This window comes from Cherax quadricarinatus, chromosome 25, assembly GCF_038502225.1.
Source record: "Cherax quadricarinatus isolate ZL_2023a chromosome 25, ASM3850222v1, whole genome shotgun sequence".
Classification (NCBI taxonomy): Eukaryota; Metazoa; Arthropoda; class Malacostraca; order Decapoda; family Parastacidae; genus Cherax; species Cherax quadricarinatus.
In genome coordinates this window covers 17,676,652-17,697,803 of record NC_091316.1, presented here as the reverse complement: position 1 = coordinate 17,697,803, position 21,152 = coordinate 17,676,652, and the positions used below count along the sequence as shown (strand labels likewise).

Below are 21,152 nucleotides of genomic sequence, written 5' to 3'. Positions count from 1 at the left end.
GTCTATTCTTCACCTTGTCGATACTGTACACCATTCATGTACATAAGAAAGAAGGAGCAATGAAGCAGGCCTGCTGGCCCATGCTAGGCAAGTCTAACTCACACCCACCCATCTTTTGTAGGAAATTTGGAGAGCGTGACGTACAGGAAGATGAAGGGTGTGGGAAAAAAGAAGGAGCAGAGAACCAAGTTAGTACTGTAGCTGAGGGGTGGCGAAAGACCTCGACCTTCTTTGTGGACAAATTATGTGTGCTTAGGTTGGTGGGAACAGTGGCTTATGTTGACTCTAGGGTCCCCTGATACCTGAGTGTCATCGCTGTCTGGGGACCAGATAACGGCTGGGTGGGGGGCAGTGGAGAGGGAGAGGGAAGGGGAAAGATTTTGCCACTCTGTGGGGAGTGGGGAAGGGATTTTGCTACTCGTTGTGACAATGAATCTGCATATTCTAGAAAGGCGTAGAATTGGGGGGAGGGGGAATATGTTTGAGGTATATAAATGGAAAACTAGAACAAATAAAAGGGATGTAAATAACGTGCTAAAAAAGTATCTAACCAAAACAGGACTCGCAGCATTGGGTTCATGTTGGAGAAATTTAGATTTAGAAAGGATGTCTTCTTATAAGATGTTGAATGATTTGGGGCCATTGATGTTGATACAGTGTACAAAAATAGGAAATGTAACAACATCCGTGGCCCCAGGTTATTCAGCATCTTGCTAAAAGATATCAGAAACACTGCTGTGACAAGTGTAGAGTCTACAAAAGGAAACTGGACAAGTTTCTTCACCTGGTGTCACACCAACCAGGCTGTGATGTATGTATGGCTGCGGGCCTCCAGCGGCAACAGCCTGGTTGACCACGAAACGATCCGGGCTCCGGTAGTAGAAAGACTCTCGGGAATCGTCAGAGGTATATCAAAGGAAAGTATTGAAGCTAAAACCCTGAGTAGCTTTGAAAATACGTTAGACAAGTGCATAAATTGGTGTGAGTTGGACTTGCCTAGCTTGGGCCAGTAGGTCTGCTGCATTGCTCCTTTCTTATGTTCTTATTAAATACAATCAAATACAGTCAAACTTAATCGCTTAAGTACTGCTTCATAAAAACATCTCCGGCAAATTTACGGTTAAGTTTAGTTAGTCTTACATAGATTGACCCATTTTAACCTTTAGTTAACTGATTAAAATGGTAGCATACGTCTGGTAGCACGGGACACAGTAGATTGGTCTCTGAGAGTACTGGTATCCCCTTGGAGGCTGTTGGATTAGAAGTATGATCTGAAGAGAAAGTGGAGCATACTTATGGTGAAATTATCTCGTATAGATATCAGCAGCCAGTGGTGTCGAGCAAGCGCGAAATATACCTTAATTCTCAATGCTGCCTTCACTACATGCAGTATTTATATTGAACATTAGGCTTCTGCTATACAGCTCCGGAATGCCAACGGTCGCCTGCCACTTAACAGTCATCATTTGACTAAAATTAATGTCAGGACACACTGCCCTGTGTCCCCACGAGCAAAACAACATCAACACCACCACCACCACCACCACTATGCAAAGGCAGATCTCACCCCTGTGATTTAAAGATCACGGAGTGCAAGATCTTGGTCATTCTCACACCTGCCATCGCGTGCCCCAGGCGTATATAGCGGCATATATTATGATTGATGTTTCTCAGGGGAGTGGGAATTTTCTTTCGTGTGTAAGTGTTTGAGTGCAGTCATTACGTAGCCTGTAATTCTGGAACGAGGTAAAATAGGTCGTTGAAGCTGACATTCAATAACAAGGGGCCAAATACATTATACTTGAGACGCGTTGGCGTCCATTGACTTTCTGAGATTTCTCCTTTAGGAATACCTTAAGATATGAAGGTAGTCATTCAGTAAGTATAAAATGGATCCAGAGATTACTGGTACTTTAAGCATTTTCATGGCCACAGAAGCGTCATCAGTATTCAGTGTAGATACACAAATTAAACAGGTCCGCTGGAGTAGCTGCACTCCCACTTTTTCTTAAGTCATATTATTGGTTACACATCATGTGTTAGTTAAAATGTGTTGCTCTTTGCCGTGGGATTATTGTCTCGCACTTTCCCTTCCCAACGCTTCATCTCACTTTCCAACCTCTCCCCTCACTGCCTTATCTTCTTAACTCTCACCTTTCCCCTCCTTGCCTTCTCTTTTTAACTCTCACCTCTCTCTTCAGTGTCACCCCTTTCTCCTTCATCTCTCCTACCTCTCCAACCACCTTTCCATTCCTCCATTTCTTCGCACCTACCCACATCTTCGTTTTGACTCTTCCTTTCCTCCAACCCTTCCTTCAACTTCTCTTTTGACTATTGCGGAAAATATCAAGCTTCTTACGTTGTTTTTAAAAATGATGTAGCGTAGTCCATTTAACTGCAAATATATTTTAAGAAAGGTCAATGTTGCAGGAGGAAAATGTCGCGGTCTTGCTGTGGTTGTATCAAGGTGTTTTCCTTGACCTTGTAGTGAGGGGCATTTGCACGAGAACTTTTAGCCTCGTGCCCCGGCTGCTGCTTTTTTTTTTTTTTTTTGTGACGAGTATTCTTGCTCTCCATGAGACAAATTCGTTTGACATTTATTTCGTAAGTCTCCCTTCCTCTGCGGAGGCAAGGATAAGGAAGTGGACTCTGAAGAAAAGACCAAAGCAAGCTTTTATTCTTAGAACGTTTCGCTGTGTAGAGTTTATCCTCGACTTGATAAAACCTGATCAAGCTTTAACACAAACTTAATAAAACTCTACATTGAAGGAAATGTTTTCGCAAAAGCTTGCTTTGCACCACTGTCTTTTCTTCGGTAGTATGCTTTTGTATCTAAACTAGATACTTGTGAAAAGCGGGTGAGCGCCGATCACGTGTATGAAACTATGAGAAAAGTTCGTGGTTTATGAAGGCAGCTTAGGATGTCGTGCAGCGGATCGCCCTGTGTATCCCTCGCTGCAGAGTGAAGGCGGCGGGGGCAGCCATATTAGAACCTGATGGAGTTAAACCATCTTCTGCTTCCGCCACTCTGGGGGGAGGCTGCTAGGGGTGCTGGATCCCCACTCTAGAGGCTGCCAGGGACGTTGGTAGTCCACTCGGTAGTCCACTCTGAGTGGTCCAGACCGAACGCACTCTGAAGGAAATCTTTAGAGTTCCTCCCTCTCACTCTCTGAATTTCGCCTTCGTTGTTTACTCTTGAGTTCATCTTACTGTTTCATAGGTCATATTTTTTACTGCTATAAAAGAAAGTGATTAACAGTTATTCATTTCTGTGATGACACTAAAATTATTGAGGAGACTAGCCAGGATCATGACTTACAACGTTGTTAGTCACTAAGCATTGCTGTATATTTTTACATGTGGATAAGTATAATTTTCAATGTAACTCGGTGAGCACTGTGTCAGCGTCCGGGCGCCTAGACTATTCAACCATCTATCAGCAGATATAAATGTTGCAGGAACAAGTGTAAGGGTATTAAAAAGGAAACTGGATCACTACAACCTCGGTATCAGCTCACCTAGTCGGTGATGGATATGTGGGCCAGCGAGCCGTAAATAACCACAGCCTGGCTGACCAGACCAGGCCACGAAAGTAGGAACACACTCGTAACAGGTCACAGGTGAAAATACATTTCGCTATATTGAGTGATTTCATTTTGTCTTGTATTCTGACATTGCCGTTAATTCCTTAATCTTTCCGTAACGTAATGACTGAAATTTGCCCATGTTGAATATAATTTTGTTGTCAATGGGTTACTAGAAGACTTGGTTTACAGCAGCTTGGAGGTACACTGTTTTCTATGGATGCCACTCTCGTGTAGATACAGTGCTATGGTTTATGTCCTTGTCCGTGTCAGCTATGAGAAAGAGAAGTGGGGCGAGTATTGTACCTTGGGGAGCAGAACTTGACACTGTAGCAGTCCCTGATTTTACCCTTCTTACTCTTACTCTTTGGATTCCTTAAAATGCACTAGACAAATATAATAGAGAGAATGTAGTAGCAGCTGTCAAGCATTGCTTTCTTCAGTGCTTTTACTCATATGATACGTCTGTCAAACATAAGAGCAGAGGAACACTGCAGCAGGCCTACTGGCCCATACAAGGCAGGCCCTTCTCAAAAATAACCACTCCCACCCACTTGTTCAACGTTTTCCCAAAGTTACATTAGAACCAAAGCAATATAAGACCCGGGAGACTTTGTGATGGGGATGCCACAGCAATTCCACAATTAGTGTAGTTACTGGTTAGTATGGTAGAGGAACAGGGGTAAGAGTTCAGGCCGGGGAGTCAAATAGGGTCACCCCACCAATTTGTCGGGCAGGCTGGGTGACCGGAAACATTCACCGACCTCACTGACACAGACACCACCGGTTACCAACTTTTGTTTTTATCACCCATGTGAGGCCTTTTTAAATGACGTTTTTAAATACCTTCTGTTTTGGTGTCTGATGAAATATATTTCTGCTCTAGAGTATAAATGCTTTCCTGCCATTTTTTAAGTTATATATATTTTGTATTTCGTGTGTATCATTTTGGTGTATTTGTTTTGTGGGCTGAAGTGGATGTTTGGTTCCAGGGAACGAGAGGGAAGACGGCAAGATGGAGAGTAACTATTTAGCATCTTCCAAAGTCTTTAGTCCCTCGTTCTTCTCCGCCTTTTCTTCCTTCTCTTTACCCTCCTACTTAAGCATAAATATATTTTTAATTAATAAGTAATTATTTTATTAATATTTGACTATTAAATTAATACTAATATTGAGAATTTTAATTCTATGTATATTAGCACATTAAAGTAGATAATAAATTTGGGTCTGAGGTTCAAATAAAGACGTAAGATAATCGTCCGAACGAAGATTAAAGTTTTGAAGTTGCACAGCAACCAGGTGTTACATGTGCTGGATCAACGTGGTGATGATGACTGTGTGGGTCTGCGGCAAACTAGCACGAACAGCCTGGTTGACCAGGCGGTCAACAGGATAACCTGGCCTCGGGTTTGTGATGCGAAGGTTAAAGACTGGAAATTGATGGCAGGTATGCCACGGGTATACTGCGAGCCAGACACCCGACAAGGTGACCGAGTCATCATTCAGGGTCAGTAGTGATGACCTGAGGTCATTCAAGGATGGTCGTGCATCTCTTCAGGTTTACCAGATGTTTTTATATTTGTCTTGTAAACCTTTTTTTTATTATTGCTAAAAGCTCTCGGTGACCTGCACGGTCAAAACTGTAAATGTCATGAGTCAAGGAATTGGAGCGACGGGTCAGACCTGTTCCCATCCCTTTCCTCAGGCCCCTACGTGTTCAGTACTACCCCATAGCTATAATAATATCCCAGGGGGGTGGTGGTGATCGTCTTCTACTGACCATTACGGCGGCGTCCTCTGAATTAGCCTACTGGGTTCTTCCATTATGTGGCAGCCATTCCCGATAATATTACTCTACTTTTCCATTAGCTACTGCGACTTGTCCCTGCTGGTGTTTGTAGGGGAAGTGGTTCTTAGCCCTTACGCAACCCACTCCCCTTCCAGTTCGTCCTTTTATATAACAAGTGTTTAGTTTAAAACGAATTAGTACCCGGCAGTGTATTATATGACTGTGACCAGTTTCGAGAGTTTTTCTACCCTTTCTACCCTCGCAGCCTGGCGTAATGCTTGGCTGTTTGAGAACACGGCCCACTTGCCCAGTCATCACAGCCTAGTTGGTCTCGGCTTTGGCAGAAGTAGTCAAGTTTCTTATTGAAACCTTCTACATTTGTTCCGGCAATATATCTGATATCTACCGGTAACAGGTTGAAGAGTCATGGACCACGGATGTTTGACGCAGTTTTTCCTTACCGTGCCCAAGGCGTCACTACTTTTCACCGGGTCTGTTTTACACTTCAACCCGTCTCTCATTCCAGCAACCCGTCTCTCATTCCAGTAAACTGTGGTAGTGTATAGGTTTGAGACTTGTACTCTCCAGTATCTTCCCTGTGTATATATTGTCAAGTATATCTTCTCTCCAAAATACAATCCAAGTACTGGTAGTATTAAAGTTTTATTGGATGTACGCATCATTACCTTTGATATTCCTCTGGCGAGTTCCGAGAGTTTTTCTGCTCCCGGAGCCCAGCCGTTTAAATGATTTATGTACATTTCCCCAGTTTGAATATTTCTCCTGCATTAAACGAAGCTGTAAGTGTTTACCTTCCTGCTGTTATCAAACTTTCCAATGAACAACTATTTAAGCGTTAGGTTATTAATAGTTCAAATAATTTCACCTAATCCTCACGAACAGTACGGGTGTAAGAGGTCACTCGGTGCAGAGGAACGAACACTTCAACACCTTCATATGTAAAAAGAATTAATGACCCAGCAAACCGTTGTCATTAAGAGGAAATTTTATAAGTTCAGGATCAATTCCTGATCAGCTGGAGTGTGATGCATGCGTTGGACTGTGTGCTGCTAACACCAACAGTCTGCTCAACCTGTCAACCAGGAGGCTTCGGGAAAAAACGAGTGTGTGTACTCACTGAATTGTCTTTTGTGGGGGTCGTGTCCATGCTCCCGTGAGCGTGTATGTATGTCCTGCACCTGCAAGACTGGAATTGTTGCTTAATAAGTATCGTTACAGCTGGGGAGTGTGCTAATTCAGAGAACGCTTAAAAGAACATTTTCTGTCGCTTCGAGTGTCAGAGACGTGGGCTGCTGGGTGTACTTAACGACACTTAGTATATACATACTGTAACCTTGACTAAGGGAATTACCTCTTTCCATATTTGGGAGGTATTGGAATCCTGAGTAGCCGGGTTGTGATGGCTATGTGGAGTGCCAGAACCAACAACCTGAGTTGAATAACCCTCAAAATCGGTCACAGGTATGTTATAAGCATTTCTTTCAACCTATAAATTGATGTGTTACGATGTGTCATTGCAGGGCGGGGAGACGGGGAAGAATGGAAGAGTGCAGTATGCTACCCGCATCCCTAAGTCCGGTCCAGACACACACTGCTCGCTTATTGGAGTTCAAGGGTTCGAACCTATTGCACCATATACAATCAGATACATTTAATTGGTATATTCATTACTTACTGTTATTTGATATAAGTATGCTGCCACCAATCTGTATCATGGAAAACCATGAACACTGTATCAAGAGAATATTAAATGCATTTCTTAAAAGGACACCAAATGGTTCTATATGTTTCTTCAGAACAAATGATTCCTGACACGGGTGACAGCTGATGACTCATTACCTGTAACGGCATTCGCAGGCGTACCCAAGCTGGGTTGTAAACACCATTTAGAAAAAGAGGATCACTACCCAGTGGTGGTCTACGATACTGATTAATAATGTTTAAAGTGACTGAGGGTGTGGGAGCCTGTGTTGAAGTTGCAGGCTGCCGGCACCAACAGTTTCGTCTTACCTGTTAGCAACCTGAAGCTTTGGAATCAAACTGCAGGGAGAGGGACGGACCCCGGAAGCGTACAGAGGTTGACAAAGTTCCCTTTTTTCCTCGTCAACCACAAGATTATTATAATGTGCTCTCCTGTTACTCCCACGGGAACTACCTTGGGTCGCGCCGACCAACTTCTCCGCTTCCTTGTCGTTAACTCTTGATGTGTAGGTTTTTATTTAGATTTAAATACATAACCTGGAAAATCCTAGAGGGACTAGTACCGAACTTGCACACGAAAATCACTCACAACGAAAGCAAAATACTCGGAGATAATGCAACATCCCCTCAATGAAAAACAGGGGTGTCACTAGCACGTTAAGAGACAATATAATAAGTGTCAGGGGCCCGAGACTGTTCAACTGCCTCCCAGCATACATAAGGGGGATTACCAATAGACCCCTGGCTGTCTTCAAGCAGGCACTGGGCAAGCACCTAAAGTCGGTACCTGACCAGCCGGGCTGTGGCTCATACGTTGGATTGCGTGCAGCCAGCAGTAACAGCCTGGTTGATCAGGCTCTGATCCACCAGGAGGCCTGGTCACAGACCGGGCCGCGGGGGCGTTGACCCCCGGAACTCTCTCCAGGTAATATCAGTGTTTTTTTATATTATCATCAGGGCACACACATGCTAGAGGGACACAAATAAAGTACATTATGTACATGTCCTCAAGGATAACCCAATAAAGTTAATTTAGAAAGACATGTGAGCCAAGATTAGGACATATTTATTACACGTTTCCCAGGACCGAAACGTTTTCTAAAGTAATTTCTTTGGTATCTATTACCAAGGTTTGTATCGAATAAAGTTAACCAGGGTGACTTATTTCTAATGATGTTCTGCATAATAGATTTAGAATATTGCCCTGGTATAATAGAAAAGTTATCAAGTGCAACTAATGTGACATTTATTGTGGCAACGTTTCGCTCTCCAGGAGCTTTATCAAGCCATTAATGGCTTGATAAAGCTCCTGGAGAGCGAAACGTTGCCACAATAAATGTCACATTAGTTGCACTTGTGTCCTTTTACTTTACATATTGTCGGTAATTCTACCAACTTTATTACAGAAAAGTTATCGGAGACTTCCCTACTGGGAACACTTGGAAGTACTTGACTTGTACTCAGTGGAACGCAGGCGAGAGAGGTACATCATAATCTACACCTGGAAGATCCTAGAGTAACTGGTCCCTCATCTGCACACAGAAATCACTCCCTACGAAGGCAAAAGACTTGGCAGGCGATGCAATATACCCCCAGTGAAAAGTAGGGGCGCCACTGGTACACTGAGAAAAAGCAATATGTCGGGGGCCCAAGACTGTTTAACAGCCTCCCAAAAAGCAATATGTCGGGGGCCCAAGACTGTTTAACAGCCTCCCATCAGCCATAAGAGGAATTACCAATAGACCTTTGGTTGTCTTCAAGAGGGAACTGGACAGATACCTAAAGTTAGTGCCGGATCAGCCGGGCTGTGGTTTGTACGTTGGACCACGTGCGGCCAGCAGTAACAGCCTCGTTGATCAGGCCCTGATCCACCAGGAGGCCTGGTCATGGACCAGGCCGCGGGGGCGTTGATCCCCGGAATGCCCTCCAGGTAGACATGGTATACCTGGAGGGCATTCCGGGGGTCAACGCCCCCCGCGGTCCGGACCATGACCAAGCCTCGTGGTGTCCACAAGAACAACATAACAGATAATGCAACTTCTTAAAGGTCAGAAAACATTTCATGTATTTTGGTCTCGTTAAGGGAGATAGTGCCTTGTTGCTTGAGAAGGGCTATTTATCCAGGGAAGTGGACTTATCCTCTCCGTAGATCAGACCAGATCGCCTCCCATTTTCCATGCGTTGTTTGATCCACATGGATTTAGAGCTTCCTTTTATGACGATTATAACCTTCATTTCGGCGAAGGGGGAGGGATTCCTTGATGTCAGTGAAAGGCTTTTAATCTAAGATACTTGAGCTGCTCTCCCTTTCCTTGGATCAAATCTGGTAACCTCCCATTTCTCAGGCTGTGTAGAGGCATCACATACACATCACATTTCACATAGACCTTTTCGGCATTAAAATTAATATTATTTAAATTTCTACATTGTAAAACTGAGGTGTATTAATTTTTTGTTTAATTTTGGTGCCCCAAAATTTGTAATAGATGAATATTATATATGCGTGCAGCAGGTGTATAATAATTACTCTTAGTATCGTCTGGTGGGTGGACTGTAACTGCCAGTTATTAGACGTATTGGTCAGGATTTCAGGAAATATTGAGTAGTAAATCTTAAACGAGAGGTAATGAACGAACGCTTTTAAAAGTCTGTGTTTTTAATAGCTTAGATATTTTCCCTTCGTAGTATACTATGAACACGAGGATACTGGGAAACATGATTGATAATAGGGAGACCTGAAGGATGTTTTCGGGAGTCAGCGCCCCCACGGCCCGGTCCCAGGCCAGACAGTGGGGACACTGACTCCCGGTGGATCAAGACCCGATTAGCGGCTAGTGCTGGCCCCGCACAGTCCAGCGTACGAACCACAGTCCGGCTGAGTCCCGTAGGGTCCAGAGAAGAGCTGCAAATGGCTGCCAGAGCTGAAAAGTTATGGAAAACTGGAGGAGATAATAACTAGAACAGAGTATACTACTGACTCCGGCCATACAATAGAGCGGAAAAATAATGTAAGGGACCTGGGAGTAGTAATGTCTGAGGATCTCACTTTTAAGGATCACAACAGTGCCACGATCGCACGTGCAAAGAAAATGATAGGATGGATAATGAGAACTTTCAAAACGAGAGATGCCAAGCCAGTGATGATCCTTTTCAAATCACTTGTTCTCTCTAGGCTGGAATACTGCTGTACATTAACATCTCAATTCAAAGCAGGTGAAATCGCAGATCTACAGAGTGTACAGAGATCCTTTACTTCACGTGTAAGTTCTGTCAAGCACCTTAACTACTGGGAACGCTTGGAAGCACTTGTACTCGTTGGAACGCAGGAGGGAGAGATATATCATAATCTACACTTGGAAAATCTTGGAAGGAATGGTCCCAAATCTGCACACAGAAATCACTCCCTACGAAAGTGAAAGACTGGGCAGGCGATGCAAAATGACCCCAATAAAAAGTAGGGGCGCCATTGGTACACTAAGGGAAAACACCATAAGTGTCGGGGGCCCAAAACTGTTCAACAGCCTCCCATCAAGCATTAGGGGAATTGCCAATAAACCCCTGGCTGCCTTCAAGAGAGAGCTGGACAGATACCTAAAGTCAGTGCCGGATCAGCCGGGCTGTGGCTCGTACGTTGGACTGCGTGCGGCCAGCAGTAACAGCTTAGTTGATCAGGTCCTGATCCATCGAGAGGCCTGGTCATGGACCGGGCCGCGGGGGCGTTGATCCCCGGAATAACCTCCAGGTAACCAGGTAGTACACGGTTAACACTAACGATACGCGCGTTGTCTGATAACAGGAAGTGGAAACATAACAACACATGTAAGGTCATAAAAGGACATGAAAGAATAGACTTCTTAGTAACTGCAACAGGGACAACATGAGATCATACAAAGATAATTTTCCTTACACAAATAACCCCCACATAAAAGAGAGAAGCTTACGACGACGTTTCGGTCCGACTTGGACCATTGACAAAGTCACTTTGTCAATGGTCCAAGTCGGACCGAAACGTCGTCGTAAGCTTCTCTCTTTTATGTGCGGGTTATTTGTGTATCGTTCCAGTCACGGTATTGTGCCTTTTTTTTATTTATTTAATTTTCCTTCACAGAGTGGTAGACAGAGTGAATTAAAAGAGGCAGTAGTAAATGCTACAGCCATTGGAAAAATACTGGAAACGATACACGAACATTTTTTTAAAGGGAGGGGGGGTGGACCGGTTAGCCAGCGGAAGGCCTCGGTCAGATGATCAAAAGTTCCATTATCGAGTTATCATATGACTAAGACCCTTGTCAGGAAACACCTGTCCTGTTTCCTGACGAATCTTACCTAACCTCACACACACACACACACACATATATACACACTCGCGTACATACCACTAAAGGATAACCATATTTTATCCTAAACGTTTTAGTAAAGTTTGCAAAGACATAAATTAAGAGATCCGCGAAAACCTCGGCACAGATATGTTTGCGAACTGAGATGACTTTCACACCAGACCCAGCAAATGTAACCCAAAACTGACCCTACAAGGATACAAACAAATAAAGACAAACACAGTGGAGGGTGGGTGAGAGTTGGGTTATCAGTGAGGTGTCAACACACAACAGCGAAGCTTCCCTAGCAGTGTGTCAGTGCTGGGTAGAGGGGAACAAACAAGGGAACCACAACCACAGCCTTCCCCCTCACACCTACCCACCAAGTAGCCGGAACAAACATCCTATTGGCACTAACGTGGTTGTGTACTCACCTGTTTGTACTCTCTTATTTGTGGTTTCAGGGGTTGAGTCACAGATCTTGGCTCCGCCTCTTCGCTGGTCCCTATTGTGTGCGCGCGCGCGTGTGTGTACTCACCTAATTGTGGTTGCAGGTGTCGATACTCAGCTCCTGGCCCCGTGTGTGTCCGCGTGCGTGTATGCGTGTACTGGCCTATTTGTATGCATCTGAGGCTGCAGAGGTCGAGTGTCAGCTCCTGATCCTTCCTCTTAAACTGGCCAATAATTTGTTCACCCATGGCTTGATAAACCCTGTCATGCCTATTCTTAAAGCTGTGTATATATCCTGCCCTACTAATTCGTTGTCTAGGTCATTTCACTTTCTTACCACTCTGGGGCTGAAGACTTGTCGACATTTCTGTAACTCGTCTACATTCATCGCAAGGAAGCGATGGATACACTGAGCGAGAACTCGATAAGTGTTAATGGACTACGACTCTTCAACACCCTCCTTACATGCATATGTGGGATTAGAACATAACATAAGAATGAAGGAACACTGCACCAGCAGCAGCAGCAAACCTCTAGCTGTCTTCAAGAGAAGTGTCATAAACTAGACCCGTGGTGGAGACAAACTCCATTCACACCCGGAATAGTAGATATGACAGAGCCCAGTGGACCGGAATTAGGTAAATATCGGTTAAGGTAGGTAACATAAGTGTCTGGGGTCGGAGGTGTGAAGAATGTCACAACACTATGTTGGAATTATGGTCCAGGACGGACCGAAAGGTCGCTGTAACGTTTCTTCTATTACTCTGTGAGTACACAGAGCATAGTCTTGTTTAAGTACGCATCGGTATACATGCTGTCGTATACACACAGACACACCCATATCGAGATTCAGTGCACACTGATACACACACGCTCGGAGTCAGGAGCTATGAATCGACCCCTGCGACCACAATTAGGCGAATACACACACACACACACACACACACACACACACACACACACACACACACACACACACACACACACACACACACACACGCACGCACGCACGCACGCATGTTGACATCAGATAAACTCTCACACATGCCCATGGTGACGTCAAGTGCACAGATATGCCCACGAGCACCCGGGTACCCATATCAGTTTCTCTTACTTGTGAAACAAAACACGGGTGCTCAGTGTTAACTACACCCTTGCCCTAGGACACCCTCGGTCCTAGAAAAGTGACCTGCGGGAAACTTCCTCTATAGTTTAAGCCCCACCATCAGTTCTGTAATTTAATTATTAGGAACATGTAAATTCCATATTTATCAGCAAACATGAATATTATTAGTCTATTCTCCATGGGAAAGTGGAAAAGAATTCTTCCTCGGTAAGCCATGCGTGTCGTAAGAGGCGCTTAAATGCCGGGAGCAAGAGGCTAGTAACCGCTTTTCCTGTATAAATTACTAAATGTAAGAAGAAAAACTTTCGGTTTTCTTTTTTGGGTCACCCTGCCTCGGTGAGAAGCAGCCGATATATACCAGAGCGGAAAAATAATGTAAGGGACCTGGGAGTAGTAATGTCTGAGGATCTCACTTTCAAGGATCACAACAGTGCCACGATCGCACGTGCAAAAAAAATGGATAATGAGAACGTTCAAAACGAGAGATGCCAAGCCAATGATGATCCTTTTCAAATCACTTGTTCTCTCTAGGCTGGAATACTGCTGTACATTAACATCTCCATACAAAGCAGGTGAAATCGCAGATCTAGAGAGTGTACAGAGATCATTTACTGCACGTATAAGTTCTGTCAAGCACCTTAACTACTGGGAACGCTTGGAAGCACTTGACTTGTACTCGTTGGAACGCAGGAGGGAGAGATATATCATAATCTACATTCCTGGAAGGAATGGTCCCAAATCTGCACACAGAAATCACTCCCTACGAAAGTAAAAGACTGGACAGGCGATGCAAAATGCCCCCAATTAAAAGTAGGGGCGCCATTGGTACACTAAGGGAAAACACCATAAGTGTCCGGGGCCCAAGACTGTTCAACAGCCTCCCATCAAGCATTAGGGGAATTGCCAATAAACCCCTGGCTGCCTTCAAGAGAGAGCTTGACAGATACCTACAGTCAGTACCGGATCAGCCGGGCTGTGGCTCGTACGTTGGATTGCGTGCGGCCAGCAGTAACAGCCTGGTTGATCAGGCCCTGATCCATCGGGAGCCGGGCCGCGAGGGCGTTGATCCCCTGAATGACCTCCAGGTAACCTGTTGCCGGATCCCGGCCATGGACCAGGCTCGTCTGGTGCTAGCCTGGTCAACCAGGCTGTTGCTGCTGGAGGTTCGCTGACCCACATATTCATCACAGCCCGGTTGATCTGGCACCTGATGAAGATGCTCGTCCAGTTTTCTCTTGAAAACTTCTTCACATGTTCCTGCAGTGTTTTTGATATCGTCTGGTAAGATGTTGAATAATTTGGTGCCACGACTGTTGATACAACGTTCCCTTATTGTGCCCACCACACCCCTGCTTTTAACTATTTTTTTATTATTATTTTTGCACTTCCATATCTCTCGCTCCAGTATGTTATTATGGCAGTGTGCAGATTTGGGACAAGGCTCTCGAATATTTTCCAGGTATATATTATCTTGTATCTTTCTTTTCTCCGCTCCAGTGAGTACAAGGCTTTAAGGCGTTCCCATTAATTTAAATTCTTTACTGGCTCCATATCTACACTGAAATGTTACTTTCGAAGGTGAAAGATATCAGACTCTATGATATCGTAGAGAGATACATGACAATATATACCTGGAAGGTACTCGAGGGCTTGGTCCCAAATCTGCAAACTGCCATAACAACGTACTGGAGTGGGAGATATAGGAGGAAGTGCAAAATAAACCGTGAGGAGCAGGGGTGCGGTGGGGACAATAAGGGAACACTGTATCAACATCCGGGGTCCCAGATTATTCAACATCTTACCAGAAGATATCAGAAACACGGCTGGAACAAGAGGAAACTGGACAAGTATCTTCACCAGGTGAGGCCTGGTCTCAGACCGGGCCGCGGGGGCGTTGACCCCCGAAACCCTCTCCAGGTAAACTCCAGGTGCCAGATCAACCGGGCTGTGATGGATATGTGGGGCACCGGACCTCCATCAGCAACAGCCTGGTTTACCTGGAGGTTTTTCCGGGGATCAACGCCCCCGCGGCCCGGTCCATGACCAGGCCTCCCGATGGATCAGGGCCTGATCAACTAGGCTGTTACTGCTGGCCGCACGCAGTCCAACGTACGAGCCACAGCCCGGCTGATCCGGCACTGACTTTAGGTATCTGTCCAGCTCTCTGTTGAAGGCAGCCAGGGGTTTATTGGCAATTCCCCTAATGCTTGATGGGAGGCTGTTGAACAGTCTTGGGCCTCGGACACTTATGGTGTTTTCCCTTAGTGTACCAATGGCGCCCCTACTTTTTATTGGGGGCATTTTGCATCGCCTGCCCAGTCTTTTACTTTCGTAGGGAGTGATTTCTGTGTGCAGATTTGGGACCATTCCTTCCAAGATTTTCCAAGTGTAGATTATGACATATCTCTCCCTCCTGCGTTCCAACAAGCACCAGCACCAGACAAGCCAGGCCCATGGCCGGGCTCAGAGTAGAGAAACTCTTTAAAGGTGTAAATCTATGATGTACCGTCTGTGACATAAATGGTACATCAGACCATTAAATAAGAGCAGTGTAGTAAGTACGCTAAGTAATAACTCAGGAACTATAAAGGATTTAAGGTTTTTCAACCCCCATTTTCTAGTCGCGGTGTGAGTCAAGTTAGAAACGTCTAGGTAATACTATTGTAAATTGTATCACGGTAGCAGGACAGGTCTTTGCTACAGTGATTTTCTTGTGTGTGTGTGTGTGTGTGTGTGTGTGTGTGTGTGTGTGTGTGTGTGTGTGTGTGTGTGTGTGTGTGTGTGTGTGGGCAGGCCTCTCTGGATGTCCAGCCACACTCATGTACGCAGCATTTCCTGCCCATTGCTTCATTCGAATATTTTAACTTGGTTGCACGACTGGTAACACAACGACACGTAGATGGGAAAGATATACGACATGTTTAAAATTAGATATATGATTGACTTCCGGGAGTCACATACCGATAGGTGTCACATACCTGTGGAAGGTTTCGGGACTTCTAGCAACCTCCCAGTCCGGTGTTAGTGAGGCCACACTCTTTTTGACCACCTGGTGAACTAGTCTATTGGTGAGCTACCGGCCAGCTGGCCAACACAACCATTACAACCCGGCTGAACAGCCCGGGTTGTAATGTTGTCTCACATTAGTGTGCGTGCGTGCGCGCGCGCACTCTTGTAGCTGAATTAGACATATGTGCATCACTTCGGTGTTTTTGTTGTGGAGATGTTTCGCCAGGCAGTAGCTGCATGACTCTTGTACACAGTATAATACTGGAGACGGTGGAATACATAATTTAGTAGTCTGAGGTGATCAGTATGGTATAAACTTTGGCAACTAGTACCGACGAATTGGTTTAAAAAAGATACGTGAACAAACACTGAGGCACATTAATTAGAAAACGTTTCGGTGCTGGGACCTTGATCAAGGTCCCAGGACCGAAACGTTTTCCAGTAAACATCATCTTGTGTTTGTTCGCGCATTTTATACCGCGGTAATCACGATAACTTGTGTGACTATTTACGTGCACCTGTACCTAAATAAATCTAGAATACCCTTCAGATTAAGTTATTTAGGTACAGATACACATAAATACACAGTCACATGTTACTATGTACGATAATTTCTGTAACTTTATTTATGTGTATCTGTACCTAAATAACTTAATCTGGAGGGTATTCTAGATTTATTTAGGTACAGGTGCACGTAAATACAGTTAAACAAATTATCGTACATAGTAACATGTAAGTTACCATTATAGTCCTTGTAATACCTTGTATACCATTAATCTATTATATATATTTTCGTCTGTAATAACTAATGGCTCTTCCTGTGTGACCTTGCAGATGGAGAACCCAGCGTTCCTAGATAGTGACCAGTCCGTCTACGAGAGCGTGCGAGGGAGCCCACGAAGTATGTCCCAGCGGCGAGCCCACCACCTTCCCACCATCCACCACGCCCACACCCACGCTCCCAGGGGCGTGGGCGTCCCCCAACACGTCACCCACGTCCACAACGGCCGTGTGCTGGGAGTGACAGGAGTACCAGGGAACGTGTTGCCAGGGACGGTGGTGCAGGTGTCAGGGGTTCCCACATCAGCAGGGCACACCACCACCACAACCCTCTTCCCGGACCCCTCGCTGCCGCCCCTCTGCCCGGCGCACATCGCCCCGCAGTCCCGTCTGCCCCACGGGGAGCCCATGTACTCCTGCCAAGCGCCCCGCGATCACGAACACGTCTATCAGTGCCCCGGGCACCGCGGCGACCACCGCGATCACCACCTGGAACACCGCGACCCGCGCGAATACGGAGAGCATCGCTTAGATCCGCGCGAGCATCATATGGACCCCCGCGAACATCACATGGACCCCCGCGAACACCACAGGGACCCCCGCGATCATCGTCTAGAATCCCGCGAACACCACAGGGACCCTCGTGAACACCACAGAGACCCTCGTGAACACCACAGGGACCCCCGTGAACACCACAGGGACCCACGCGATCATAAGGACCCCCGAGAGCACATGGATCCCCGCGAACACCGCATGGATAACCACGAACACATGGACCCCCGCGAACACCGCCTAGATCCGCGTGAACACCACATGGACCCCCGCGAGCACCACATGGACCCCCGCGAACATCATATGGATCCTCGCGAACACCACATGGACCCCCGCGAACACAGCATGGACCCCCGCGACCATCATTTAGAGCATCGGGATCACCGTCTGGATCCAGCGCTTGACAACCGGCCGGACTATCACTATGGAGGTAGCGACTACTCCAGCACGGAGCCCATCTACGCCCAGCCGCATCTTTACCCGCGCGAGGGTGGCTCTGGCACGCCTACGCTAACCTACAATAACTCGCGGGGCTCGCTGCGGGCGGCGGCGGCGGCGTCGGCCACCGGTACTCCTGCCAAGTATCTCGTCCGCACAGATTCCTGTGGAAATTCAACTTCTTCCTCGACCCTACCTACCGTATCCGCCCTGCTGGCCCGAGAGGCCGCCCACACCCCGCCCACGCCCGCTCACAACACTACACCTTCCCTGCGCTCCTCCGCACGCCACGCAAAGGGCGGAGCGACGCCAACGCCCGCGAAGCTCAAGCGGCAGGGGTTGTTCCGAGCGTGGAAGGTAAAGTTCATGCGAGGGGAAGGGGGTCGTCGACGGGCGTGTCTGATGCTGTCGGGCGTGTTGTTACTGCTGCTGTTGGTGCTGGGCGCCCTGGCCGCAGTCCTCTACCTCACACGTGAGTACTGGTGTTTTCTTAGTTTTACTAATCACTCCCGCGTACAAACACAGACACACACACACACACACACACACACACACACACACACACACACACACACACACACACACACACACACACACACACACACACACACACACACATCCTACGAAGAAAGGTTGAGAGAAATTGGCCTGACGACACTGGAGGCCAGGAGGGTCAGGGGAGACATGATAACGACATACAAAATACTGCGCGGAATAGACAAGGTGGACAAAGACAGGATGTTCCAGAGATGGGACACAGACACAAGAGGTCACAATTGGAAGTTGAAGACTCAGATGAATCAGAGGGATGTTAGGAAGTATTTCTTCAGTCATAGAGTAGTCAAGCCGTGGAATAGCCTAGAAAGTGAAGTAGTGGAGGCGGGAACCATACATAGTTTTAAGGCGAGGTATGATAAAGCTCATGGAGCAGGGAGAGAGAGGACCTAGTAGCAATCAGTGAAGAGGCGGGGCCAGGAGCTATGACTCGACCCCTGCAACCACAAATAGGTGAGTACAAATAGGTGAGTACACACACACACACACACACACACACACACACACACACTCGCAAATACAACAGGCCTAGTGTCTAATCGACATGTGCCTAGGACAAAATGGTAACTAACACACACACATACACACACACACACTGGGGTTAGCTCACACCTAAGGAAGTACATCTTCCCGGCTTACGTCTATATGATGAATTAGACATTGTGCAACACTTGGGTATCTTTATTGTGTTGCACAAGTGTCTAAGTCATCATCCTGTTGGTTCTCTGAAACATTTATCTACGTTACGTGTATATATTACTAGAGCCCGTTGTCCCCGCCACCTGCTTACACACTGCTGGACCTTGAGTTAACTTGTAGGTTAGACAATGAGGGATTTATTGGTAGTCCCCTTATGCATGAAGGGAGGGTGTTGGAGTCGTGGTCCCTTTACATTTGCTGAGTTCTCTCACTATACTCACCGCCCTCTTGCTCGTCGTCACAGGTATCTGCATCATCTGCCAAGCCTCGTCTTTTCATATGTCGTGACTTCGGTGTGCAGAGTTGAGAACAATCGCGATATGCTGATGGTGAAAAAATGCAAGAAAGTCCTTTATTTGTAGCTCAGCTTCATTGCCAGTTATAAAAAAATGACAACTGAAAAAAAAACTGACACTTGCAAACGTTTCGGTCGTAGAGTCGAAACGTTTCCAATGAAAGGTCCTAGTGTTTGTATCTAGTGTCTTTCCAACCACTTGTTGGTATCACATATCTTTTTCACCAATCTGGTCAGTGTTCATTGTTATCCATGTACTGTTGTTCACCCTTCATCACCAGTGTGTACTGTTCATTATCCATGTGCTGTCGTTCACCCTTCACTACAGTTGTCCAGTATTAACCCTTCGGAATTCTACTGATCGTAAAACACAGACTCGAACACACATGCACACTATCAATTTGTATCCCCAGAGTTCACATTTCATCGGTAAACTACCCTTTACATACTAGGTATGAGCGTGTTTGTGTATCACGTGCGTGTGGAAGCATCGAGACATGGATGTAGGGAGAGGGGGGGGGTTGTTAAGTACGTGTGTGAGGTAGGGAGGGGGTTGTTAAGTACGTGTGAGGTAGGGAGGGGGTTAAGTACGTGTGTGAGGTAGGGAGGGGGGTTGTTAAGTACGTGTGAGGTAGGGAGGGGGTTAAGTACGTGTGAGGTAGGGAGGGGGTTAAGTACGTGTGTGGGGTAGGGAGGGGGGTTGTTAAGTACGTGTGTGAGGCAGGGAGGGGGTTAAGTACGTGTGAGGTAGGGAGGGGGTTGTTAAGCACGTGTGCGAGGTAGGGAGGGGGGTTGTTAAGTACGTGTGAGATAGGGAGGGGGTTTAAGTACGTGTGTGAGGCAGGGAGGGGGTTGTTAAGTACGTGTGAGGTAGGGAGGGGGGTTAAGTACGTGTGAGTTAGGGAGGGGGTTGTTAAGTACGTGTGTGAGGTAGGGAGGGGGGTTGTTAAGTACGTGTGAGGTAGGGAGGGGGTTGTTAAGTACGTGTGAGATAGGGAGGGGGTTTAAGTACGTGTGTGAGGCAGGGAGGGGGTTGTTAAGTACGTGTGAGGTAGGGAGGGGGGTTAAGTACGTGTGAGGTAGGGAGGGGGGTTAAGTACGTGTGAGGTAGGGGGTTAAGTACGTGTGTGAGGTAGGGGGTTTAAGTACGTGTGTGAGGTAGGGAGGGAGGTTAAGTACGTATGTGAGGTAGGGAGGAGGGTGTTGCATGCGTATGTACGTGGATAGCATGGTGTACGTTTGCGTGTGTGTAGGCACGATAGCATCTTGGCTGGCGGCGTGGGCAGCCGCAACACAGAAACGGCCACCCTCCTATAAAACCTCCACAGACAACCCCACTGCCCGCTAACATCCACCTTCTAAGGAGAGAAGGACTCTTAATAATAATAATAATCTTTATTTCTACAGGTACATGATACAACTTATACGGACCTAGCTGACATCAATGACATACTATATAGAAGCTCCTAGTTATGCAGAGCATTTCGGGCAACTTGGGTTAATTTTGTCCCCCAGGATGCGACCCACACCAGTCGGCTAACAACCAGGTACCCGCTTGCTTCTAGGTGAATAGGGACAGCAGGTGTCTTGAAGGAATACTCCCAATGTTTTCACCCTTACCGGGGATCGAACCCTGGACACTCAACGTGTGAACTGAGTGTGCTACCATCCGAGCTACAGGACATCTTCAGTTGCAAGAAGTAGGAGCTACCCTTCCCTTCCCTTCCCTTCCCTGGATCTCAAGCTTGACTTCGTCCCATTTCCCAGCCGCTGGTTGACTATGAACACTAAAAATTCCCTCCCCTCCTTCTCCTCTTTCATTTCATGACTTAGCTTT

General features: G+C 46.4%; 1 protein-coding gene across 2 annotated transcripts in view; it reads left to right on the top strand.

Annotated features, from left to right (window-relative positions):
* LOC128690008 (uncharacterized) overlaps positions 1-21,152 on the top strand; it is a 748,983-nt gene that overhangs the window by 88,151 nt on the left and 639,680 nt on the right. For both annotated transcript variants that reach the window (XM_053778498.2, XM_053778499.2), the window contains exon 2: positions 16,831-18,238. In XM_053778498.2, coding sequence (XP_053634473.2) covers positions 16,831-18,238 — 1,408 coding nt within the window. The remainder of the gene's footprint in view (positions 1-16,830; positions 18,239-21,152) is intronic.